The 26,740-nt window shown below is 51.3% G+C and overlaps 1 protein-coding gene across 1 annotated transcript; it reads right to left on the bottom strand.

The window, feature by feature from the left end:
* Positions 1-21,584: 21,584 nt before the first annotated feature.
* Positions 21,585-26,275, bottom strand: PHLDA3 (pleckstrin homology like domain family A member 3). Its single transcript, XM_012459509.2, has 2 exons — positions 25,830-26,275; positions 21,585-23,690 (listed from the first exon to the last, which is right to left on the bottom strand). Exon 1 carries the CDS (start codon positions 26,273-26,275, stop codon positions 25,892-25,894), a length of 384 nt encoding a protein of 127 aa, XP_012314932.1. The 3' UTR covers positions 21,585-23,690; positions 25,830-25,891.
* Positions 26,276-26,740: the final 465 nt, after the last annotated feature.

Below are 26,740 nucleotides of genomic sequence, written 5' to 3' on the forward strand. Positions count from 1 at the left end.
ACACTCCAGCCTAGGCCACAGAGTGAGACCTCGTCTAAAACAACGAATGAATGTATAAACAAAATGTGATGTATACATACAATGGAATACCTGTACACCCGGGCAACAGAAACAGATGCTGTCTAAAACCAATAAATCAGTGGCTAAACAAAATGTGATATATACATGTGATATAGACATACCACTGTGTGTATGAATATTATTCAGCTTTAAAAAGGAAAGAAATTCTCACACATACTACAACACAGGTGAACCTTGAGAACATTATGCTAAGTGAAATAAATCAGTAACAAAAAGACAAATGCTGGCTGGGTGCGGTGGCTCACGCCTATAATCCCAGCACTTTGGGAAGCTGAGACTGGCGGATCACTTGAGGCCAAGAGTCCGAGACCAGCCTGACTACATGGTGAAACCCTGTCTCTACTAAAAATACAAAAAACAAAAACTAGCCAGGCGTGATAGCACATGCCTGTAATCTCAGCTACCGGGGAGACTGAGGCAGGAGAATCACTTGAACCCAGGAGGCAGAGGTTGCAGTGAACCAAGATCGTGCCACTGCACTCCAGCCTGGGTAACCAGGTGAGACTCAGTCTCAAAAAAAAAAAAAAAAAAGACAAATGCTGTTATGATCTACCTATAGGAGATTCCTAGAGTGGTCAACTTCGTAAGGCAGAAAGTAGAATGGTGGTTGCCTGGGCTGGGGGAGGAGTGTGGGGAGTTATTGTTTCATGGGTACAGAGTTTCGTCTTTGCAAGATGAAAACAGCTCTGTGGATGGACAGTGGTGATGGTTGCACAACAGTGTGGCTGTAGTTAACGCCACCGAAGCCTACTCTTAAACATGGTTAATATGGTAAATTCGGTTAAGCATATCTGCCATAATAAAAAAAAAAAAATTGAAAGAGAAAGGAGAAAAGAAAAGAGTACCAGTGGCCAGATCGGCTTCTACAGGAAAAGGAACATAATCCCTGAGGCAGGAGGGAAGGGAGGTATACATAGAGAGAAGCTGGGAATTTGCATGGAATCAGGAGGTTAAGCACATCCAGTCCTTGTCTGTCTCAGGGAAGGAAAAGGCAAGGATGTTTGCTAAAATGCAGGGAAAGTGGGGGCCGGGTGGGGTGGGGTGAGGATGGGGAAGCACGCTCACCCATGCCTGTCTTGGGGCTCCTCTGAGTCAGGGATGCACATAAAATTATGTCTGGACACCAAAAACAACTTAAAACCATTTAAATCTTAATTGAAGTCCCTTTCCCCTTCTGAAAGAAAAGTCAAAGAGGCAGTTACATTCATGATGGACAGCCTTCTCTCTGCCTCTGGATCTCACACCGGAGCACCTCTCCCAGGCGCTCCACCTCATTCCTGCTTCCTGTTCCTGGAAGCCTCTCTCCAAGCTCTGCCCCTGCAAACCCTGCCCAGAGCCCATGGGAGGGTAGGAAGAGGCTGAGGCAGGCAGGGCCTAGTTCCACAGAGACCCTCAGGGCCAGGAAAGGACTTGGTGGTTGTCTGGGGCCAGGGAGTCCAGCGGGTGACCTCGGTACAGGCCTCTGAAGCCTGAGGGGGGAAGGGGCAGGAGGGCAAGAAGGGACAGAGTCACGAGGATGCTGGGTCATGGAGCGGGCTCCGAGAAGGGTGGGTTGGATTTGAACAGGCAGACCTGAGGGGGGTGTGAGCACAGGCGTGTGCCATGGACTGAATGTTTGTGACCCTCTACAGTTGTTCGTTTGTTTGTTTTGTTTGAGATGGAGTTTTACTCTTATCACCCAGGCTGGGATGCAATGGTACAATCTCGACTCACTGCAACCTCCACCTCCAGGGTTCAAGCGATTCTCTTGCCTCAGCCTCCCGAGTAGCTGGGATTACAGGAGCCCACCACCACTCCCAGCTAAGTTTTGTATTTTTAGTAGAGATGGGGTTTCACCATATTGGCCAGGCCAGTCCTGACCTCAGGTGAACCACCTGCCTCAGCCTCCCAAAGTACTGGGATTACAGATGTGAGCCCCAGGCCTGGCCTCCCTCTAAAGTTCATATGTTGAAATCCTCACCTGTAATGTGATGGCGTTAGGATGTGAGGCCTTTGGGAGGTGATGAGGTCGTGAAGGTAGAGCCGTCATGAATGGAATTAGTGTCCTTCTGAGGAGAAACATAAGACAGATTCTTTTTCTCTTGATTATGTAAGGATACAACAAGAAGACAGCCATCTGCAAACAAGGGAGAGACCCTGCAGCAGACAGAGAATCAGCCTGCACCTTGAGCTTGGACTTCCCAGACTCCAGAACTGTAAGAAATAAATTGTTGTTTCAGCCACCCGGTCTGTGGTGTTCTGTTCTATCAGCCCCAGCTAACTAAGAGAGCAGAGAAAGGCAGAGGGAGCTATGCAAGCAAAAGTCTGAAGGGAAAAAAGCGGAGGCAGGTACGATCCCGCAACCTCTCTTTGTGGCCAGAACACAGGGAGCTGGTCGGAAGGGAGGGCAGAGAGGAAGGCTCACGTCATCGGAAAGGCTTTGAATCCTGGCTAAGTGATGTGGACCCACCCTACCGGCAAAGGCATCCTCTGATTCATTTTAGGGCATGCAAGATAATCAAACCTGAGTTTTAGAAAGGTAACTGTGTTGATAGTGGGGCAGGGACTGTAGGCAGAAAGGGAGCGAGGAGGAGTCAGGGTGATTCAGATAAGCTGCAGTGATCCCTGGCCCAGGGTAGAGGCAGAGGCGTGTTTATCAGATATTTATCGCCCACCTGATCTCACTCAACTTCCTTGGGGATCTCAATGCACTCATTCACACTGAAGTGTAAATAACAAGACCTGGCTTTTACCTCCCCCAGAGCATTTATATTTTACCAGAAAAGAGTCTGGTGGTAGAAAGACAGTGGAGCTTGAAGCTTTCTGACTGTGCCACTAATATGGTTTGGATGTGTGTCTCTGCCAAAATCTCATGTTAAATTGTAATCTTCAGTGTTGGAAGTGGGACCTGGTGGGAGGTGGTTGGATCATGTGGGTGGATTTCTCATGAACGGTTTAGCACCATCTCCTTGGTGCTATCCGCGTGATAGTGAGTGAGTGAGTTATTGCAAGATCTGATTGTTTAAAAGTGTGTAGCACCTGCCAGGCGCAGTGGCTCACGCCTGTAATCCCAGCATTTTGGGAGGCCAAGGCAGGCGAATCATGAGGTCAGCAGTTCAAGACAAGCCTGGCCAACAGAGTGAAAACCCATCTCTACTAAAAACACAAAAATTAGCCTAATGTGGTTATGGGCACCTGTAGTCCCAGCTACTTGGGAGGATGAGGCAGGAGAATTGAACCCAGGAGACAGAGGTGCAGTGAGCTGAGACCACGCCATTGCAGTCCAGCCTAGGTGACAGAGGGAGATTCCATCTCAAAAAAAAAAAAAAATGTGTAGCACCTCCTCTTGCTCTTTCTTCCTCCTGCTCCTGTCATGTAGGTTGCCTGCTCTGGCTTTGACTTCTGCCATGAGTAAAAGGTCCCTGAGGCCTCCCCAGAAACAGATGCTGCCATGCTTCCTGTACACCCTGTGGAACCATAAGCCAATCAAACCTCTTTTCTTTACAACAGTATAAGAATATTTCTCACAGGTATTTCTTTGTAGCAGCGTGAGAATGCACTAACACAGCGATCAACAGACCAGGTGACCTCGGTCAGATTATTTATCCTCTATGAACTTCAGACTCATCTATAAAATGGGGAACAATGGCACTATCGTCGCGATTGTTGTGAAGGCCAAATGAGGTAACGTCAATGAAGAGAGCCCTGTGAGTCATCAAGAGCGATGCTGGCCTTTAAATGAAACTGAATGAATGAAGTATTCATGGTAGAAGTTTCAGGCATGAGCAGCGAAGCCGAGGCTGGTGATGTTTTACTCATGGTAGGATCCCACCTTCAGGCAGCTGCCCCCACATGAAGCTTAGGGGCTTCAGGAGAACCGACACAGGAGCTTATACACCAAGGAACAGTAATAACTGCAGTTGCTACAATGCCACACTTGACATACTCAAGCCTTGGAGAAAAGCTCCGAGTACAGTAGATTCTTGTTATTTGGGTAGTTACATTGTATAAAGTCTCTGGGAACCCTTAATTAGCAAATACTGACCAATTGCTCCTAGTGGAAGTACAGAATTATGTTCTTGCAAGCTGTGGTCACAATGTTTTTTATCAATTTTTAAAATCAGTTTGTAGCTGGACACCATGGCTCACACCTGTAATCCCAGCACTTCGGGAGGCCGAGGCAGGCAGATCACTTAAGTTCAGGAGTTCGAGACCAGCCTGGTCAACACAGCGAAACCCTGTCTCTACTAAAAAATACAAAAATTACCCAGGTGTGATGGCACACGCTTGTAATCCCAGCTACTTGGGAGGCTAAGGCATGAGAATCAGTTGAACCTGGGAGGCAGAGGTTGCAGTGAGCCAAGATTGTGCCACTGCATTCTAGCCTGGACGGCAGAGCAAGATTCTGTCTCAAAAAAATAAAATAAGATAAAAATAAATAAATAAAATCAATTTATAACCTTGTATGATATATGTTTCTGTTTAAAGACACCTTATTGAGGCATGGTGGTACTTCAAGAGGCCAAGGGGAGGCAGAAGGATCCCTTGAGCTCAGGAGTTTGAGACCAGCCTGGGCAACCCAGAAAGACCTCATCTCTACTACACATATATATATAAGCCAGGCATGGTGGTGAGCACCTGTGGTCCTAGCTACTGAAGAGGTTGAAGTGGGACGATCTCTTGAGCCTGACAGGTCAAGGCTGCAGTGAGAAGTGATGGTACCACCTCACTCCAGCCTGGGTGACCAGAGTGAGACTCTCTCTCAAAAAAAACAATAAAAGGCGTTACATTTAATATTTATTGTTGTTCATTAACATTGAACTCAGTGCCAACAGCAGTGTAACTCATAACCGCACAAAGCTTATCTAACACATATTTTCTCCATAAGGTACATCACAGCCTTCTTGCACTAAGGAACGCCAGACCGCACTTCAGCGCTATGCTTGGTGGCAATTTTAAACCGTAAAATCACCAACAAAAAGCAAGGATATGCAAAAATACCATGGCACTAAACAGACCAAGAAAAAGACCCTTGCTTACAGATGAGAACTGAAATGAGAAGCCAACGTGTCACCTTATTTGACTCAAATTTTTTGACATTCTGTACAGCTGCCAGCAATCACAGCTCCTCAAGTACTGATTTGGGGGTTACAAATACGTTTTAGCAGGTATGCTCATTTGCAAATATGGAAGCCACAAATAACAGGGACCAATTGTGTTGCGCTCACAATTCTACAGAACAAGAAACAGGCTCCTCAAGGTAAACATCTTGCACCCAGCCAGCAAATGGGAGAGCCAGGATTCAAACCCCAGAGACGGACCACCCCCAGGATTTTAGCACCATTGCGCACTATTGTTTCTCATTTTACAAATAACGCCCTGAGACCCAGAGAGTTTGCTGAAACACCTAAGGCTACACAGTTGTTGGGGGCAGTGTGGGGGCCGATCCCAAGTCCTGGATCCATGGATGGTTTTTTTGGTCACGAAGGGACCCTCCCTTTCATGAAGTGCCTGACCTGCCTGTGTTGTGCTATCTTGCTTCTCATAATCTCTCTCTCCCACTCCACCCAGGGACCCTGGGAGCAGGATGGGGAGTGGGGAGCTGGGGTCGGATGAGTCATCCTGGGAGATGGAATCTGACTTCTTAAGTAGCTCAGGCAGACATCTGGGTGGGCGAGTGCAGGTTGGGCCACCAGGGGGCGCCCCCACCCTCCCCACACCCCATATCCGGCAGCTCCCAGCACACACAGGGCGCACCAGAGTGGTCCAGGAAAAGGCAAAACAACAATGGGGTAATTGATGCAAATGCACCATGAAAGACAAATTGTTCAGATGAAGCGCATTCCAGGCTCCTGCCAAACGCCCAGGGTGTGTGGAATTTCAAGGAAAAGCTGAGTAGATTTGGGCAGTCCGGCTGGGCCGCTGTGCCCCCTGACCCAGCTTCCAGCCTGAGCCACACCTCCCTTCCCTGGAATGTTGCAGGCTTGGCCTGGGTTCCCAGGGGCCGACCCTGGCATGGGGGTGGGGAGACAGTGGGAAAGGACGGAACAGGTGGAGTGATGAGAGGACCCTGACCTTCACTGCAAATAGGACCCTGGCACCCACGCTTTCAGATGGCCTTCTGGCCTCGTGAGTAAATTCACCACACATGCTCCATCCCCACTCCCAGGGCTGCTGTGAATGCTGGCGCTTCCTCTTACTCCCTGGGTGGCCTCAGGTAAAGCCTTCCTTCTGTTTGAACCTCTGTTTTCTCATCTGTAGAATGGGGGTAATCATCTTTTGCATTTATACCCCACAGGGTTGTGAGGATCAAATAGAAAGGTCTGAAAACTTCTGTTCCTTTCTGTTCAGAGAAGGCCACTCCTCAAGCTCCACCAGAAGCCACCCAGAGCAGCCAATCTCCTGCATCCCCCAGACTCCAGAAACCCAAAACTTGCCACCCAGCCCCACCCCTGGCTCCCTGGAGACCTCTGGGTGACCCTGGCCCCAGCACTCGCCCTATAGAAAGACTCTCAGCCTCCCTCCCACCGCAGGATCTGAACTTCCGACCACCCCCAACGCACAGAGGGTGGAGCAGGATCTGAGGCTGAGGCCTGCACAAGGGCCCCTTGTCCTGCTGGGCAGCCTGGCACGATCTGTCCTGTCCCAAGGAGGCTCGCTGGGACTATTGTCTTTCTGTTGTGGCCTGGGGGAGGGATAGATCACAGTTCATCAGGGCCAGGCCAGAGGGACCAGGCTCACACTCCAGCCCATCTTCTACAGCAGTAGGTGTTGATACCTCCCTCCCACCCCACAATGGCCAGACATGTGCCAGAATTTGCTCTGTATCCTTCCAGCCTGCTGGGTCCCATTGCTAATCCAGGTGCCTCCACACCCTGCCTCCTGCCCTTGCCCCTCCTGAAAGAGCTCAGTTCCCATCTTCTATCTTGATAACCCCCATCCCATCCTTGTTCCTTTGCTGCCTTTATTATATGAACTATACTAAATCACGCAATGCACCTAACAGTACTGGCCCACAATTAACTTTCAACATAATGCTAGTACTGCCCAGCTACCATTCCAAATCACTCAGGGTAAGGATTTATTTTATTTTATAATTTTTTTTTTTTTTACTTTTTTGAGATGGAGTCTCGCTCTGTCGCCCAGGCTGGAGTGCAGTGGCACGATCTTGGCTCACTGTAACCTCTGCCTCTGGAGTTCAAGCGATTCTTGTCCCTCAGCCTCCTGAGTAGTTGGGATTACAGGCACCTGCCACCATGCTCGGCAAATTCTGTACTGTTAGTAGACAGGGGGTTTCACCTTGTTGGACAGGCTGCTCTCAAACTCCCAGCCTCAAGTGATCTGCCCACCTCAGCCTCCAAAAGTGCTGGGATTACAGGAGTGAGCCACCGTGCCTGGCCACGGATTTAATAATGAAACTCCCAGGCCTTTGCTCTGGACCCCATATTCCCATTTTTGCTCCGTTTCCCTCCTGTTGGCCCTGCTTCTTCCAAGATGCCTTCAGCGTCCTCCTGTGCCTGTCCCAGGGCCAGTTTTCAGGTCACACAGACCTGAGCTCTTATCCCAGCTCCCACACTACACAATCTGCAATTTTGAGCAAGTTACATATTAAACTTCTCCAATTCTTAATTTCCTTATCCACAAAGTGAGAAAGGATTATCTCTGCTCCAGGGGGCAAGTAAGATCAAATAAGATTGTGGTCACGAAAACCTCATGAAAATTTATTACCAGGCCACACAGCAGAGATTTTATTACAATCATCAGTGCTAACGGATGGCCTTCCCACCCACCTGGAGATAAAAGTATCTTCTTCCAGCTTCTTGGAGACTATGATGATAATTATCTCTATTATTATTAGGTGTGTAATGACCTAATTTTACTAAGCATTTTCACACCCTTCAAACTATTACAACATTCCCAAAGAGATCCCATGTCAGAAGAGGTAGGGGAAGAAAAATGACTTTGGAAAGCTGGAAAGTTGCAGCATCACTTGGGTCATTTATAAAAAATTCATTATCTGCCAAAGATAACCAAGTTCCCCGCTCCCTGGACAGTTACAGTCACTAAACAGCTGGATTTCAGCAGCCCCGCCCTGGGGCTGGTGTGCAGTTATTTCCAGTGGGTCCAGCCTTCATCCCGAAGCCCGGTGTAGTCTGGTTCCAAACAAAGGGCTTTTGGATGCTGGCGATGACCGAAGAAGAGGCTCATGCACCCCAGGCCACACCCTTCCTGCCCTGGTCCTGCCAGCCACACCAAGGGTTAACCAGTCCCAGCCCTTCCTGGCTACTGGCAAGATAGGCAGGCTTAAGGCCCCTCAATAAACAATAGTGGGGCCACTTGCCAGCACCACACACAAGAGCAGCAAAAGCTCTTGCCTTCTCACCCCGCCCCTTCCCAGCTCAGCCCTAGGGAGGGGTCCGCAGTTCTGGAAAGGGTTAAGTCCACAGGATGTGCCTGGGACCCAGCTGTTTCCCGTGGGCGAGGCGGGGGATTTACAGCCTCCCCCACCGTGGGGCTACCAAGCTTGTTGAGGAAGGATGCCTCCGAGTCCTTGCTCTGAGGCCAGACTCCCCTGTCATGCAGCCAGAGCCTCCCACGCAGGCGCCAGCAGAAAGGAGGGGGCAGGAAAGAGGAGCCTGAGGATCTAGGAGAAGGCAGGCTGGGCTCTGCAGAGCAAAATGACCAAAGACGGAGCTGGCCCTGTCTGTCCAGGGTGGAGACAGTAGCTTGTGGCAGGGAAGTTGGTCTGGGAGTTCAGGCACTTGGCTTCCATTTCCAGATGAAAATGCAATGTTGGCTGGGCACAGTGGCTCATGTCTGTAATCCCAGCACTTTGGGAGTCTGAGGCTGGAGGATCACAAGGTCAGGCGTTCAAGACCACCCTGACCAACATGGTGAAACCCTGTCTCTACTAAAAATTTAAAAATTAACAGGGCATGGTAATCCCAGCTGCTCTAGAGGCTGAGGCAGGAGAATCGCTTGAACCCGGGTGGCAGAGGTTGCAGTAAACTGAGATCCCACCACTGCACTCCAGCCTGGGAGACAGAGAGAGACTCTGTTTCAAAAAAAAAAGAAAAGAAAAAAGAAAATGTGATGTCGTGCTGCTCTGTGCCTCGGCTTCTCCCCTGCTGGGCACACCCTTGGTGGCAGCCCCCACAGTGTCCACTTTGTAACCTTGGGAACCTGTGGATGTTACCTCATATGGCAAAGACTTTGCAAATGGATGACGTGAAGAAACTTGAGATGGTGAGATTATTCTGGATGAGCTGCGTGGGCTGTAAATGTCATCACACGTCTTTATTAGAGGAAGGCACAGGGACGTTATAGACAGAAGAGAAGACAATGTGACCACAGAGGCAGAGGTGAAAGTCCTATCCCATAAACCACAGGACACCTGGAGCCACCTGAAGCTCAAAGAGGCAAGACACTGTTTCTCACCTAGAACCACTACAGGGAGCACAGCCTTGCCAACACCTTGACTTTGGCCCATTGATTCCAGACCTTTGGCCTTCAGAACTGCAGGAGAAGGAATTTTTGTTGTTTTAAGCGACCCAGTTTGTGGCAGTTTCTTACAGCAGCCCCGGGAATCCAGTATACCCTCCTCACCTGATGGGATGGAGGAGAACGTGTACCCAGCCCTGGTTCCCTCAGGAAGGGGCTCTTTTTCTATGTTGTGTTGGAGAATTTCCTTTTGAAGGAATTCATCTGCCCTGCCATGGGATAGCACTTTTAATTGGTCAAAATGACATTTCAGGCTGGGCACAGTGGCTCTTACCTGTAATCTCAACACTTTGTGGGGCTGAGGAGGGTGGATCACCGGAGGTCAGGAATTCAAGACCAACCCAACCAACCTGATGAAACCCTGTCTCTACTAAAAATTAAAAAAAAAAAAAAAATAGCTGGGCATAATGGCACATGCCTGTAATCCCAGCAACTTGGGAGGCTGAGGCAGGAGAATTGCTTGAACCTGAGAGGCAGAGGTTGCAGTGAGTCGAGATCGCACCACTGCACTCCAGCCTGGGCAACAAGAACAAAACTCGGTCTCAAAAGAAAAACAAACAAACAAACGATGACATTCCAGCCTCAGAACATTCCAGGATGTCCTGAAGAAGGAAGGCAGGAAGTCCTATGCTGAGCAGGCCAGCTAAAGAAGGTGAATTGCCCAAGCGGAAAGCAGAAGAACCCAGCTCTTCTTCCACCAGCTCTCAGCCTCTTGGTGATGCGTGTGGCCTCCAAGACCATGGGCCTGAATCCTGAGCACCTTCTCTGTGCTAGCCTGGCCTGCTTGCACAGCCCAGGGCACTCTGGTGCCTTCTAGTAGCCAGTAATCTCAGGGTGATCTGCTCCTACTTTTTGAGAAGGCAAACTGCCAAATCTGGGGAAAGGCGGGGAGGTAAAGAGGGATAGAGATTCTATAATCTTAATCACTCAGCAAACACTTACTGAACTCTTACCATGTGCCAGGCACAGGGCTAGGCACTAGAGATCAATGGTAAAGAGTTGTCATCCCTACCTGGAGAGAGATATGAACAAGTAAACCAAGGCTGTACCAGTAAGCGTGTGTCAAGGGTAATGACAGATGTATGCAGAGGAGGGGCACTTGGCTCTGACTAGGGGTAAGAAAAGAACCCTGGCAAGACTTCCTGAAGATGTCCATATTAGTTATCTATTGCTGTGTAACAAATTATTACAAATTTAGTGACTTAAAATAACACGCACGTATGGTCTCATAGCTTCTATGGGTCAGAAATTCAGGCATGGCTTGACGAGGTCCTCTGCTTCAGGGTCCCTCACAAGACTGCAGTCAAGGTATCTGCCAGGATGGGGTCTCATCTGAAGGCTGGACTGAGGAAGGACTTGCTCCCAAGCTCACACGGCTGTTGGTAGATTTAGTTTCTTGTGGGCTTTGACCAGAAGCCACCCTGGCTACCCTCAGTTCCTTGCCAAGTGGGTCTTTAAAACATGGTGGCTTGCTTCATCAAAATGAGCAAGGGAGAGGGTCAGAATGAGCAAGACGGAACTCACAATCTTACATAGCCTAACCACAGAAGTGGCATCCCATCCCATTCCCATTTTATCAGTTAGAAGCAAGTCACAAGGTCAGTTCACTCTCAGAAGGAAGTGATTACACGAGGGGATGAATTCTGGAAGGCAGAGATCATGGGCAGGGGCATCTTACAGTCTGTCTGTCACCGTGACTCCAGAACTCAGTCTCAAAGGAGCAGGGGGGACTAGGTAAGTAAACCTACAGAGGCTCAAGGAGACCACAGAGTTCTATGGGAAAGACCAGTGCAGAGAGGGCTGCCACTGCAGAGAGCAGCCCAAGGAAATCAACCACAGTCTGTCTACAGCCAGGGTTTACTTTTTACACATGCTTATTTGTGTTGTATTCTTGACCTTGTTCATTTATATAGTATTCCTGCAGGGAGGGAGGCTAACAGTTTCTATTCTATATTTATGAAAACTGATGCCCAGACCAGTAAGAGTGTGACCAAAAGCCAACTGCCCATGGAGCTCTCTTCTCCGGTGAATATTTGGACATGAATGAGAACTGACAAAGAAAATCACCAAAGACAGGTGACAGTCTGAGGAAGACACGGGAAATGGAAGAATGAGATTGCCCTTGTTGCAGATGGCGCTCCCCAGGACCCTGGTGTGTGAGGCTACACGGATGTGTATAAGCTTGCAGGGTGTCTGTGTGTGTGTGTAACACCATTCAGCAGGCTTCTTTCAATAAATCTCCACCAATCACCTGGGTCCTAAACCCCAGGAACCAGGACAGCAGCCACGGTTTTTATGTACCCTGAGTTCTTGAATGTCACTGTGTAAGATCATTAAGCATCCTTCCCTTGGGCTGACAACTTCAGAATCACTATGGAGACTTACTAAAACTACTGAAACCTAGGCCAGCTCCAGAGGTTCAGATTCAGTGGGCTGCAAGTGGTGATAGGGTTCTGTGCTTTTAATAGGCACCCAGGAGAGTCTGACCATCTGCAGGATTTGGAACCTATTGACCTACTTCAACCTCTTTGCTTTACAAGTGAGGAAGGTGAGGCCCAGCAAGGAGGGAGCTGCCCAACCTCATAGGGCTGGGTAATGGACAGCCTGAATGAGGGTGCAGGCTGCCAGCGTTCCTGCTGAGAGCCACTTAGGTGTCCTCTCACTGTATTTCCCTCGACTGCATACCTGCCTGATTTCTTCCCAGCTCCACTCATCTGAAGTGTGCCAGGAGCTCCCAGGATCCTAGCCCACATCCACCTACAAACAGAAAACACTTACCCTGGGAGCCAATAAGCCCCCAAGACAGTATACACACACACACGCACGCAGGTGCATGCGTGCACACTATACACATGCATAATTTCATACTTTCCATGGGTCTTTACTGGACACTCACCCACCATATGCCAGCCACTCGCTTGAGAATCCAGCAGTGAGCACTGTAAGGCTGATTGCCTCGCCGGGAGCTCGGACTCACACCCCCGCCTTTTTTCCCCAAAAGCTCGAACAAGCTCGGGCATGTTTCCTTCTCCCTTTCTCGCACAGCCTGGCTTTCCCTTAAAGAACCCAGTATGCAAGCAGGGTCTTGTGATTCTAGCCAATAGCAGCCAAGTCTTTTTAGCCAATAGCAGCCGAGTAATTCTAACCAATAGCAGCCAAGTCCTGTATGCAAACAAAGGCTTGTAACCTTACCCAATAGTAGTCCAGCTCTCCCACAACCAATCGAGCTCTTCCACTCCCTATAAAACTCCATGTCTGGCCAGGCGCGGTGGCTCATGCCTATAATCCCAGCACTTTGGGAGGCCGAGGCGGGTGGATCACGAGGTCAAGAGATCAAGACCATCCTGGTCAACATGGTGAAACCCCGTCTCTACTAAAAATACAAAAAATTAGCTGGACATGGTGGTGTGTGCCTGTAATCCCAGCTACTCAGGAGGCTGAGGCAGGAGAATTGCCTGAACCCAGGAGGCGGAGGTTGCGGTGAGCCAAGATCGCACCATTGCACTCCAGCCTGGGTAACGAGCGAAACTCTGTCTAAAAAAAAAAAAAAAAAAAAAAAAACTATGTCTGAGAGGAGTCTGTGCAACTTCTCCAGCCCCTCCTGTTGGGCCGCAGAACCTCGCCCAGGAGGCTGAATAAATTCCTTCATATTGGATCTTCTCGTGTTGGCCTCAGTTTCTTCCTTTTGAACTCGGCAAGAACCCAAGAACAAACCTTACAAGCACAACTTTAAAAAATTACTGGACGCCCCCCTCCTGCACCTTCCAGTCTAGGACAGGGAACCAGGGAGCTGCTTCAAGTCAGTTCCAGCAGCAGGTTCTGCCCAGACCCATGAGCAGCTGCGCAGAAGAGGAAGGGCTCGATTGCTGGGGTCAGGGTGGACCCTTCACCAGACTGTGCAGGCAGAAGATCTCTCAGCTTTGGGTCTAGGAGCTCAGGAGGCACTGGGAAAAACAAAGTGGACTCAGGTCCTCCCACAGACCCCCAGGCACCCTGGATTTACTAGTACCTTTATTTTGAAATCTCTATCCAGCAGTGGGCCCTGGCAGAGGATCCTGACTACAAACAAGACTTGCAGGCTAAGCTGACAAGAGCCGCCAGATACCTAGCAGAGGCCAGGAGACAGCGCGCGGAGGATATCCCCTCGTTAAACTCAACTGACCAAGATGCCCACATTCCACGGCCTTCAGCAGAGGGCCCTGGATGGGAATATTTATCTTTTTTTTTTTTTTGAGACAGGGTCTCACAAATGCAGTAGCATGATCTTGGCTCACTGTAGCCTCCGCCTCCAGGGTTCAAGTGATTCTCATACCTCAGCCTCCTAAGTAGCTAGGACTACAGTGCGTGCCACCATACTGGACTAATTTTTGTATTTTTAACAGAGACAGGGTTTTGCCATGTTGTCCAGCTGGTCTCCAACCCCTGACCTCGAATGATCTGCCCGCCTTGGCCTCCCAAAGTGTTGGGATTACAGACGTGAGCCACCACGCCCAGCCAAAAACATTTGTCTTTCTAATTCCAGACTGGATAGTCTAGGTGTAATTCCAGATCCAGCACCCCAGCTTAACCATGGGGAAGACACTTTACCTCCCAGAGCCTTAGCATGACCATCTTTAATCTATCAGGAGATAGTCCCAGCTCTTCCAACCTCACAGGGCTGTTGTGATCATGTGATGAGGATCGCCCCAGAGGGTTCTCTGAGTCAGAGCCCTGGAAAGAAACATAGCAGTCATGACGAAGCTTCCATGACTGAAAGGTGAAGATCGGGGGAGGGGTCTTCCGGGAATCTTCCAGGGAGGAGCCTATGTTTTGTCCCACTGGAAAAACAGACTGGACAGAAGCCATGTGGGAGGCCACCCGGACTGTGAGGAGCATTCGCTGGTTATGCATGTTTTGGAAACGGAGTAAGCACAGAGTGACCTAAAGTCCCCTTCGCATAAGTAGCTGACAATTCCAAACCGCAGCCCTGACCACCCCAGTCAAGTGTAACTAATAGATGCTGTTTGCTTTTTAGAGCTGTTTTCACAACTCAGTTCCTCTATCTGCACTGACTCAGTTAGCATGGAGGCCCACCATCGTCTCAGAGTCAGCCAGGGGTTTTCCAGGGCCAGACTTGTGTGTCCTCCTTCTTGCTTGGTTGATGACATGCTCCATGAACTCAGACAGGTTGTGCAACTGACCCTCTCTTCCCTGGCAGGGGAGCAGGGCCTTCGTGTGTGTGAAGGGCCATGAGCTGTTGGAATGGAGTGCAATTAGCAGAGTGCTGGTGAGGAGGACAGCCCAGCGCAGCCGGATGACCAGGGGATCGTGATGAGCCACACCTGCTCTCTCCATCCTCAGTTTCAACCAGGAAGTTCAAATGCCAGGGAGGTACCGTGAGGTGGTGAGAAGAGCATAGGATCCAGAGTCAGAGGGTAGGAATCCACTCTGAGCCACCGGCTGGCTGGGGAATCTCAGGCAACCGCTTTCGCTTCTCTGAGTTTCAGCTTCATCATCTGTAAGACGAGGACACTTGTCTGGAAGGAACATCAATCTAGCACAGTCTGAAATTTAGACCCTTATGCATGGAGGCTAGGAACTGGGATTAGGTAAAAGCACTCAGGAAGTGTTACGAATTTAAATTGTTAATTACGTGCAGTTTTCTAAATAGGGATTAGGCAAAGCAAGTCTCCTGAGAGGATTATTATGCACCTATAATAACAAACATTTATGGTGCACTATCTATCTGTGTACTTTACTACTTTACAGGCATTCTCTCGATTCACTCTCACAATGATCCTAGGAAGTGGGGCTATCATCAGCCCTATTTTAATGGCATGCCAAATCACTTGCCCAAGTCATGTGGTTAGTATGAGACACAGCGGGGCTTCACGCTCAGGGCTGTGATTAGAGCTTAAGCTGTTAACTGCTACTGGCAGGTCTCCTTGTACTTAAGTATCTCTCCCGCAGTGGGCATTTCCTAACTAGTTGCTATTACTGCCTCCCTCCTCCTGTTTGCATTCCAGCCTCTGGTCATCAGGCTCTCATTAGCTCTACTCCTAACTCACTTCCTGGCTCCCAGGGTCTCCCTTCTCCATCACTGCCACCAACCATCACTTCTGCCCACCCTCCAGGGGGACCCGGCCATTCCACCTAAATCCTGAAGAGGACCAGCTGCGGTGGCTGATGCCTGTAACCTCAACACTTTGGGAAGCCGAGGCGGGCGGATCATGAGGTCAGGAGATCGAGACCATCCTGGCTAACATGGTGAAACCCCATCTCTACTAAAATTACAAAATATTAGCCGGGCGTGGTGGTAGATGCCTGTAGTGCTAGCTACGCTACTCAGGAGGCTGAAGCAGGAGGATCACTTGAACCCGGGAGGCGGAGGTTGCCGTAAGCCAAGATGGCGCCACTGCACTCATTCCAGCCTGGGTGACAGAGTGCAACTCCGTCTCAGAAAAAAAAAAAAAAAATTACCCTGAAGAAACAACCAGAGACAGAGATTTAAATATGTTCAAATGGTCATTGAAGCCTCATGTGTTAGAGAGAAAGAATGAAAAAGAACATGAATGTCCAACAATAAAAGATTAATTTGCTGTATAAATAATAGTAAAGAGAACAGAATAACATACAGGCATTGAGAGGCATGTAATGGTATGGTCTTATAACCACAATATATTGACACATTAAAAACTAGAATATAGAGGCCGGGTGTGGTGGCTCACTCCTGTAATGCTAACACTTTCGGAGGCCAAGGTGGGCAGATCATGAGGTCAGGGGTTCGAGACCAGCCTGGCCTACATGGTGAAACCCTGTCTCTACTAAAAATATAAAACTTAGCCAGACATGACGGCACATGCCTATAATCCCAGCTCCTCAGGAGGCTGAGGCAGGAAATTCGCTTGAACCCAGGAGATGGAGGTTCCAGTGAGCTGAGATCGCACCATTGCACTCCAGCCTGAGACAGAGCAAGACTCAGTCGCAAAAAAAAAAAACAAAAAAAAAACAAAACCAGAATATAATAGAGTATACAGAGTATGACCCCATGTATGAAAAACAGTTACATATTATATGTTTGCATAGAAATAGATGTAGAAGAAAATATACCAAAATGCTAATAAAGACTATCTCTGAGGGATAGAAACATAAGGTGATTGTTTGTTTTCTTCTTTAAAAATTTCTGGTCGGGCACGGTGGCTCACACCTGTAATCCCAGCACTTTGGGAGGCCGAGGCGGGTGGATCATGAGGTCAAGAGATCGAGACCATCCTGGTCAACATGGTGAAACCGCGTCTCTACTAAAAAAATACAAAAAATTAGCTGGGCATGGTGGCGCGTGCCTGTAATCCCAGCTAGTCAGGAGGCTGAGGCAGGAGAATTGCCTGAACTCAGGAGGCGGAGGTTGCGGTGAGCCAAGATTGCGCCATTGCACTCCAGCCTGGGTAACAAGAGCAAACTCCGTCTCAAAAAAAAAAAAAAAAAAAAAAAAAATTTCTGTGCTTTCACATTTTTCTTATAATAAAAATAAGGGGTGCCTGCATGTCTGTGTGTGTGTGTCTGTATGTGTGTGTGTGTGTGTGTGTGTCTGTGTGTGTGTCTGTGTCTGTGTGTGTGTCTCTGTGTGTGTGTCTTTGTGTGTGTGTCTCTGTGTGTGTGTGTGTCTGTGTGTGTGTGTGTGTGTGTGTGTGGAACAGAGCTCTGTGATGGGCTCCCCATTGCCTATAGAAAGAAGCCCAGACTCCAGCCCACTTCCTCTGTGCATGGCTGTTGCAGCTCAGGTTCTGTGCACACCATTTGTGTCTCTTGTCCCTCCTCACTTTTGCTGGTCCTGGCACCTTTGTATAGGCAATTTCTTCCACCTGGAACACCGTCTCTCCCCTCTCTGATGGTCAGAATTGTGTCCTCCCTTCAAAGAGCCAGCTCAGATGTTCCTTGTCCTCCACCCCACCTCCCATAGCTCTGCCCGCTCCTTTTGCCCACTGCCCTCTCTGTCTCAGTTACCGTGGGAGCTCTTTAAAGCCAGGCTCTGCGTGGGACGGGCCTATGCCCCTTGCAGCAAATACCCACTCATGCTTAACAAAGCACTGAAGTTGGGTTGAGTTAAAGTGAGTTGCAGTTGGCTTCCAGAAGGACCTCCAGAGCTGATTGGAGAGCCCCCGAGAGACCCCTGGCTATCTTTCTTCTTTGCAGCTGCGGGCCTGGGTCTCCCAGCTGAGATGGCAGGAAATGCTGATGATATCTGAGTCATTGGTGGGTGATGCCTTCCTTGGAGCTGTTGCCCACAGGCTTGGACTCCGCATGGTCCCTTCAATGGGGCTGAGTGCTGTGGGCAGAGCTGACTGGTGAGATCATGAGGATGGGTCGTGCAAGGCCTCGTGTCCCTGGGGCAGTGGGTAGGGTGGCCATCTATCACAGTTTGCCTAGGACTGAGAGGCTTCTCAGGGTGCAGAACATTCAATGTTAAAACCGGAGAATTCCAGGCCAACCAGGATGGTTGGTCAGTCGGCAAGCAGGGCGTGAGAGCTGCCTCTAAGCCTCTGGCACCAGGATTGCCACCACACAAGGTCACAGCTGCTGATCCCTTGAGCACTTGTCCCTACAGACCCTGTGCCCAGGTCCTTAGAAAAAGAGCGTCTCAGACCAATACAGCAACAAGGTTCTGAACCTGAAACACTTTATTCCCCAGAGTTCTCACTGCTCCTTCCTAACCAGGAGTCCATCTGCTCTTCTAGGCTATTTCCACCCCAGGCGTAGCTCCCGTGAGCAGGCACAGAGCCCATGAGACATCTCCCTGGGTCCTTCCCTGAAGTTAGTCTCCACCCCTGTTTCAGGGCCTGGCTCCAGTCATCCTCTCCATGAAACTCCCCAGCCCACAGCCCACTCCCTTCTCTGCCCTCTCGTGCTCCCCACTCCTCGGGGCTTAATCCTCACCGACTCTCTCTCTTCTGACCTCCTTTCTCCCAGCAAAATGGTGGGTTCATTCACTTACTCATTCACTCACAAACACTAAGAATCGATTTGGTGTTGGGTTAAGAGCACTTACGTACAGTCCCACTGTGACCACGTTGCCTCCTGGCTCCACCACTTAGCTGCTGTATGACTCTGAACCAGTCACTTAACTTCTCCGGGCCTCAGTTTCTTAATGTAAAATATGGGAGTCGTGATAATCACACCAACCTCACAGGGTTGTTGAAACGTTACATGATTTAAGAATTGTACAGGCCGGGCATGGTAGTTCACGCCTATAATCCCAACACTTTGGAAAACTAAGGCAGGTGAATCACTTGAGCCTAGGAGTTCAACATGGTGAAACTCCATCTCTACAAAAAATACAGGCCAGGCGTGGTGGCTCAAGCCTGTAATCCCAGCACTTTGGGAGGCCGAGGCAGGCTGATCACGAGGTCAGGAGTTCAAGACCAGCCTGGACAACATGGTGAAACCCCATCTCTACCAAAAGTACAAAAATTAGCTGGGCATGGTGACACGCTTCTGTAATCCCAGCTAGTTGGGAGGCTGAAGCAGGAGAATTGCTTGAATCAGGACCTGGGAGGTGGAGGTTGCAGTGAGCCAATATCGCACGACTGCACTCCAGACTGGGCGACAGAACAAAATTCCGTCTCAAAACAAAAAACAAAACAAAACAAAACGTAACAAAACTAGCCAAGCATGGTCGTGCACGCCTGTAGTCTCAGCTATTCAGGAGGCTGAGGTGGGAGGATCACTGGAGCCCAGCAGGAGGTCGAAGCTGCAGTGAGCCGAGATCGTGCCACTGCAGTCCAGCCTGGGTGACAAAATGAGACCCTGTCTCCAAAAAAAACCAGAATTGTACAGTTCTTGGATCAATACCTGGCACAGAGTAAACACTATATACCACTTCCCATTATTATTATTAGAATCTACTATGTGCCAGATACTCTGAGGCACCAGAAATATACAAATAACAAGTCCAGAAACTGACCAGTCTAGTTGGACAGGCAGATGCATAAACCAGCAATCACAAGGCAGTGTGACTAATGGAGGAGGTATGGCAGCACAGAGAGAAGCGAGCGGTTACTCAGCCTGCCCTGTAGGCAGGGCAGTCAGGGAGGCTTCTCAGAGGTGGTAACATGAGACAGCTGAGCCAGTGATACAGAAGTGTGTAGCAAGAACGGCGGTACATCAGCCTGGCAGTGTGAGGCAGCGTTCCCTGCTCCTGGAATGGGGGTGAATTGCATGCTGGGGCCGGGCGTGTGGAGCATGTGGAAACAGACACTAGAGAGATAGCCCTGATGGTGGACAGCAGACCCTTTCGAGGAGTTGGCCTCCTCCCATTGTAGTGGGGAAAGCACTGGCAGCTTTAGCAGAACTTCAGTGGACCACAGTGGGCCCACTGAGGCAGGAGACTGAAGGAAGTAAAACTGGGGCTCTCTGCACAGTCTCATAGTATGTTCCTGCACAGCCAGTCTTGCCAAGGTCCTCGGGTCCTGGCTCTGGTGGGACAGCTGCTGACGGTGCCTATGCATCCCCAACAGACTTCAAGATTACACACCGAAGCGCCCTGTCCGTCTGCCCCGACTCCTTCCTGCTGCAATTCCAGCTCACAGACTCTCATTCTGGCTCTTCCCACTGGTCTCCATTCTCACCCTTACTAAAGCCTCAGCTCCCAACCCCAGCTCACCCTAACCAGAGCAAGCCCATCCCTTCTCCCTCGGCCTCCCCACCCCACTTCATCAGACTCCCAGCTGCCTGGCTGAGACTTGCCCTGTCTCATGTTCCCATGGATGACTCATGTATCGGGCGGGGGTGAGGCCAGGCTGGGGCTGCTGAAGCAGGGGGAGAGTTGGTGGCGACAGTTCCTCCCTGGCCCCACAGGCCCAATTGAGCAAAGGTTTTCCATCTCATTCATGTCTGCTGGCACTGTCAGAGCCTGTTTGTGCCCCCAAAGAGGTCCTGACCCTACGTTGAGGTCTAGCCAAGCCTTCCCAGGGTGAGGCCTTTGCTCCTTCTTGGAAATTCAAAGTCATGAAAACCAGAGCAGTGAGAACACCCATGAACCCCAGAAGCAGGGTGGTCCCGCCTCCATCAGAGAGGCAAAGACTCCCCAGAGAGGTCATGGATCTTTCTTAAAAACCTGGTCTTGGACCCCAGACCTCTGTGCTGTGAGGGCTCTTACAAATGATAGTAAATGATCATCCCATTGCAACCACCGGCACCCACCCTGCTGCCTACTAAGAGCCTACTGCATTCTAGGGTCTGTGTCAGGGGCTCTAAACAGCAGCACACTCCAAGGACTCTCCTAGGAAGAGAAACTGAAGCTGGGTTTGGTCAAGAACCAAAGCATACTTTAAACCGACAGGGCTGGGTGTTCCAAAAAAGCAGAGTGCCAGAAACTAGAGCCTGCCTTCCCCTCCACCCTCTACCTGCCCTCTGCCCTTGGTGTCCCATATAGCTATGCACTCCACTGCCCTTTGCAGTCAAGCTCCCAGAACGACCCCTAGTGCTGGACAGAGGAAGTATTGCCCAGTGCTCCCCTGGACCCCGTGGCCAGTTCTATTGGCACCAGTTAGCATTGACTGATCTCCTCACCAGAACCTGGGCTCCTTGAGGCAAGGACTGGATCTTGTCTTTCTCCTCTGCATCCCCAGAGGTGAGGACAGTGCCTAGCGTGCAAAGACATTTAGTTTGCCGGATGTCTTGTCTCTCAACCCCGTCTGCTCACTAACATTCCCCTATTTATTTATTTTTTGACATGGAGTCTTGCTCCCGTTGCTGGCGTGCAGTGGTGTGATCTCGGCTCACTGCAGCCTCCGCCTCCCGGACTCAAGTGATTCTCCTTCCTCAGCCTCTCAAGTAGCTGGGATTACAGGGGTGCACCACCACAACCCACTAATTTTTGTATTTTTAGTAGAGACAAGGCCTCGACATATTGGCCAGGCTGGTCTTGAAATCCTGATCTCAGGTGATCCACCCGCCTCAGCCTCCCAAAGTGCTAGGATTACAATACAGGCATCAACCACCGCACCCAGCCCACTCCCCTATTTCTGAGTACTTGAACCCCCCACCATCAGTTACCCTTGGGTTTGATTGAAAAGCAAAGATTCTATTTTAGAGGCTGCTGTTTTATAGGATGAATAAACTAATCTCTTCCATTAACAAAGCTCAATCAAGGGAGGAGTGGCAACCCTATTCTTTCCAACCATGCCCACCATCCAGATAATGCCACCACTCTCCCCACCTTTCTCCCAAGCCCATGGCAGGCACCACCAATTGATCACAGCATTCTAGTTGAGCCCTGATCTTTCTCAGCACTGATCAGGGTTGCACGAAAAGATACTTATTTGCCATGGTGGGATTAAGCCACTCATGGACAATTGTACCATTGGATACAATTAATAAGTGATATATTTATAAAAGTTCTGTTGTAATTTACAAATTCTTATTCAACTGTGCAATGCAGATGACACATCAGATGAGCAAGATGCCTCTCTTGTGGACTCTGAGGGACTGACTGGGACACAGGACAGGGAAGTTTTGATTGGAAGGCAGGAGGAATCCGAAGGGGAACAAAACAGGTTGGAGCACAAAACAATTAAAGAGACTTTGATTGCTGAAGGGGGCCACTCAGCCTCCTTGCTCCCTCCAGAGACTCTGAAGTAGACCACTGCTTTGCAACAGGGAAGGTCAGATGTGGGTAGTAATGGAGGAAAGAAAGGTAGAGTCAATTGCTGGCCACAGCCTGGAAAGGTCCAGGGTCACCCGATCAAGTTTCCATATAACCCTGGGCAGGTATCATCTGTTCCTCAGTTTTCCCCAGTTTTTTTGTTTTGTTTTGAGTCTGAGAGACTGAGTCTCAATGCTTGGTCACCTAGGCTGGAGTGCAGTGATGCGATCTCGGCTTACTGCTACCTCTGCCTCCCAGGTTCAAGCGATTCTCCCGCCACAGCCTCACTAGTGGCTGGCACTACAGGTGTGCACCACCACGCCCAGCTAATTTTTGCATTTTTAGTAGAGACGAGGTTTCACCAAGTTGGCCAGGCTGGTCTCAAATTCCTGACCTCAGGTGATCTGCCCACCTTGGCCTCCCAAAGTGGTGGGATTACAGGCATGAGCCACTGCCCCAGGCCTTCACCCTGTTGAAATTACTCCTTTTAACCTTCCAGGAGAGAAAACTTACCGCGTAAATGTATAAAGCCTGACAGTATAAATGACAGGGAGACAAGCAGCTGAGGCTTCTCCCAGGGTAGCCAGGGCAGGGTAGCCTCCTGTAGAAGAGGCATCTATAGGGACTGAACTGACCAGCTTGACATCCCTTGGTCCAGAATCCATGTGCCCTCCTTCCTAAGACCACTGAGGCCCTGTCTACTGGGGTTGTAGCATCTCTGCCTATCCAGGCTAGAGATTTCAGAATGGGTTGTGAACTGGGAGAACAGGGGTGAAGAGAGAGATGCTCCAAGCCCTGGGTCTCTGTGGGCAAATAATTTCACTCAGCAAACTTTGTGGCTACTGCCCTTTGCAGGGCATCTTCATTTAGGGAAAGGCATGAAATGGTAGTGGCCAAACCCCCACCTCACCCCCACCACCTCCAGGCCTAACACCGCAGTGGGGGGAAGATGGGTAGAGGTGCGGGAAGAAGTGTGCAAAGAGAGGGCCTGGATGGGTGGGGGTCCCAAAAGGACCTAAGCAGCAGGAGACCCCCAGGAGTGGGCTTTAGGCCCAGCAGCTCCCCCTTCTCAAGGTGAGTCCAGAGGCCATTCTAAAGTGAGCCTGGGTACCAGGGCGTGGGTACTAGCCTGTCCTCCTGATTCCTGAGGCTTTGGCTCGGCACCCCATGGGGGACTGCCCTTTTCCAGGCCTGGTACAAAGCCAGGGGGCTAAGAGCAGTCTGCAGGACAGAGGGCAGGACTACAGCAGGGAGGGGGCTCCGATGCCAGCTCCCCTCATGCCATATGAGGCCAGGCCTGTGGCTCAAAGCCCCTGAGCTAGGCACGTCCTGAGAGTCTGGGAGCATCCAGGGGCTGACTCTTCATCCTCAGCCCTGCATAGCCTTCTGCCCTCCTCCCAGGGCCTGTCCATTCCTTCAGCTCTAGCGCCTCCTCCACACGTCCATGCCTTCCACCTCGCCGCATGGAGCAGAGTCGTGCCCCCACAAGCCAGAGGAAACAACGAAGCTGGGAAGAAAGAACAGCAGTCAGAGCAGGGCAACACTGGGGAAAGGAGTATCGATTATGAGCTTGGCATTTTACAGCAGCGCTTCCCAGCCTTCTCCATAAACATGGAAAACACTTTTTGCACATGTACTGTGGCCAGGGGAATCTGCTTCCTCCCAGGCTGCCAAGGCCTGAGGGGTCAATGTGGATCAATCCTCAGCACAGGGGGTCTGCCTTACACCCCACTTCTCAGCTAACCCTCACTACAATGTGGGAGGGCGTCAACAGGACCATCTAAGCGGGTTATGGCACTAGAGGGGGTCCCAGGCTCACTAGGACTCTTAAGATGCCTGCAGGCAGGTGACGTCACCTGGAAGGTGGTAGTGGGGAGAGGGGGATCTAGATTTCCACTGGAAAAATTAAGGCTAGAAGGCAGGCTAAATCCTTCCTCACCCTGCTCCTAGTTCTCACAAGAAGGGAGTGGCATCTGGGGAAGAGGGCACAGGGCTGAGAGCCAGGGCTTCTGGGTTCTATTCCTGGCCCCTCCCCTGGGCCTTCCTGACCACAAATCTGCCCCCCACTCCCTGTCCTACTGCTCATGGAGGATTAAGACAGCACAAATAACAAGTCATGACCCCATTCTGTACCCACCCACCCTGCCCCAGTGCCCCATGCCCTCCTCCAGCTTCTCCTCTGGCCCAGCCATGCCTGACTGGCACTCGGGCAGGTAGACAGCTAGGCCCATGCCACCTCACCACCCCTGGCCCTTGGCATCAGTGGCCTAGCCTCTGGTGCAGTTGCCCATCCTCCAGCTCCCTTGCTCTCCCAACAGTGAGCCCTAGGGCCCAAAACCCACTGGCAAGAATGGGGACCAGGTGCGGTGGCTCACGCCTGTAATCCTAGCACTTTGGGAAGCCAAGGGCAGATTGCTTGAGCTCAGGAGTTTGAAACCAGCCTGGGCAACATGGGGAAACCCCAAATCTACAAAAAAAATAATAATTAGCCGGGCTTGGTGGCTCAGTCCCAGCTACCTGGAGGCTGAGATGGAAGGATTGCTTGAGCCCATGAAGTTGAAGCTTCTGAGGCTGCAGTGAGCCATGACTGTGCCACTGAACTAGCCTGGGCAACAGGTAGAGAACACACACACACACACACACACACACACACACGCCAGGCACAGTGGCTCATGCCTGTTGTAATCCCAGCACTTTGGGAGGCTGAGGCAGGCAGATCACCCGAGGTCAGGAGTTCAAGACCAGCCTGGCCAACGTGGCAAAACTCCGTCCCTACTAAAAATACAAAAATTAGCAGGGTGTGGTGGTGGGCACCTGTAATCCCAGCTACTGGGGAGGCTGAAGCAGGAGATTCGCTTGAGCCTGAAAGGCGGAGGTTGCAGTGAGACAAGATTGTGCCACTGCACTCCAGCCTGGGTGACAGAGCGAGACTCTGTCTCAGAACCAAAAAAACCCAACCAAACAAAACAAACAAAACACACACACATACACATATATGTGTATGTAGGAGGGGCTGGATCCCTCAGGCCCAGTCCAGCCAAGCCAGCCCACTGAGGCCCCACCTTGGGAGCTGGACCCCTTGGCTCTATTCGAAACCCTTGATGGTGCCTTCACTAACTGGGGGATACAGTCTTTCTACATCAATTCAGTGCTCAAACTTTATAACAAGCATTCAAGCATTCAGCCTAGAGGAAAGAGGGTCTGTCTCCACTTCCACGTTCCCAGCCTCGGTTGTCCCCAGCTGCCGGAAAGCTGAAGTCCAGAAGCCCTGCTCTGCGTGGAAAGCAGAGGCCCACAGCCTGGGGTAACCTGCAGGCCAGCCTCCGTCTACTTCCTTCCACCTGAGTCAGGGCTGAATCAACCTGTGGGAAGGCTCATCTCACTCAGGAGTCCCCTTCCCAGGGCTTCCATCTTCCTCTGAGGCACCTGGGTCACATTCAGGACCCGCCGGCCTGGTGCCCTGGGGGAAAGTCCGGATCTGCTGGGTTGGCCGCTGGCCCAGGTCTCCCATGCCCTCTGTTGGCCCCAGTAACCTCCCCTAAGACTGTCCGACTGTGAAGTAGAATGCTGGTTCTCATTCTCTCTGTAGGAGAAAGAGGAGAACGGAGAGAAGGAGATGAGAGGGCCCAGTCTCCCGGGGGCTTACCTGCCATGACCTCAGCACCGAGGTGGTGGGTAGCATGAAGGTAAGATGGTGCGCCCGGTGGTTTAGGACACAAGGGTCCCAGTCCCGAGGCTCTGCCGGGCCCGCACTGTCTGGATGGCCTGCTGGTTCTTGAACTTGACCAGGCCTAGGGTGATCTGGGCGTTCCAGCCGGGGTCTTCCAGGGGGCAGCGGAAGTCGATCTCGCCGCCGCCTTCGGTCACCAGCGTGAAGTAGATGTGGCGCCCGGTGCTCTCCACGCACTCCACGGCCTTGATGCGGGCGAAGCTGAGCTCCTTGGGCCGGCCGCCCGTGCCCTTGGCCTCGAAGAGCTGCAGCCCACGCTCGGTGAGCACGCAGCGCTTCCGCTTCCACAGCTGCAGCAGTCCGCCGCTGCGCTTCTCCAGCACGCCCTCCTTGAGCACGGTGGCCGTCGCCGCCGCCGTCATGGGCGCCTCGAGGTTCGCGGAGAGCTGCAGGCTGCGGAGGTCGCGGGGCCCTTCTCGGCCCGGCAGCGTCGGATTCTGGCGCCCCGGGCTGGCTGGCCGTGCGCGGTGCTCACCTGCGCCCTGACTGCCCCCCGCACCCGCACTGCGGCCCTCAGCACCCCGCCGCCGGGGAGGTGATGTCAGTGCCCCCCGCGCACTCCGCGCCCACAGCCCCGCTTCAGCCGGCACCGGCTCCTCCGCCCGACCCAAGCTGGCCCAGCCCGACCCGCCTCTGCCGGGTGCCTCCGCCTCTTCCTAGCCCGTGAACCCCGCAGCCCGCCCGTTCTCTAGCTCCCCTGGGCTCTGTCTGAGCGGAGAGCGGCAGCTCGCGGGATGTGCCCTTACATGTTCCGCCGCTCGCCTCCTGCGCCGCCCGCCCTCCCCGCATTCCTGCCCCGGCCGGCCCTCCCCGCCCCGGCCGGCCCT

This window comes from Aotus nancymaae, unplaced genomic scaffold (assembly GCF_030222135.1).
Source record: "Aotus nancymaae isolate 86718 unplaced genomic scaffold, 86718_ANA_hifiasm-v0.15.2.pri h1tg000039l, whole genome shotgun sequence".
Taxonomy (NCBI): domain Eukaryota; kingdom Metazoa; phylum Chordata; class Mammalia; order Primates; family Aotidae; genus Aotus; species Aotus nancymaae.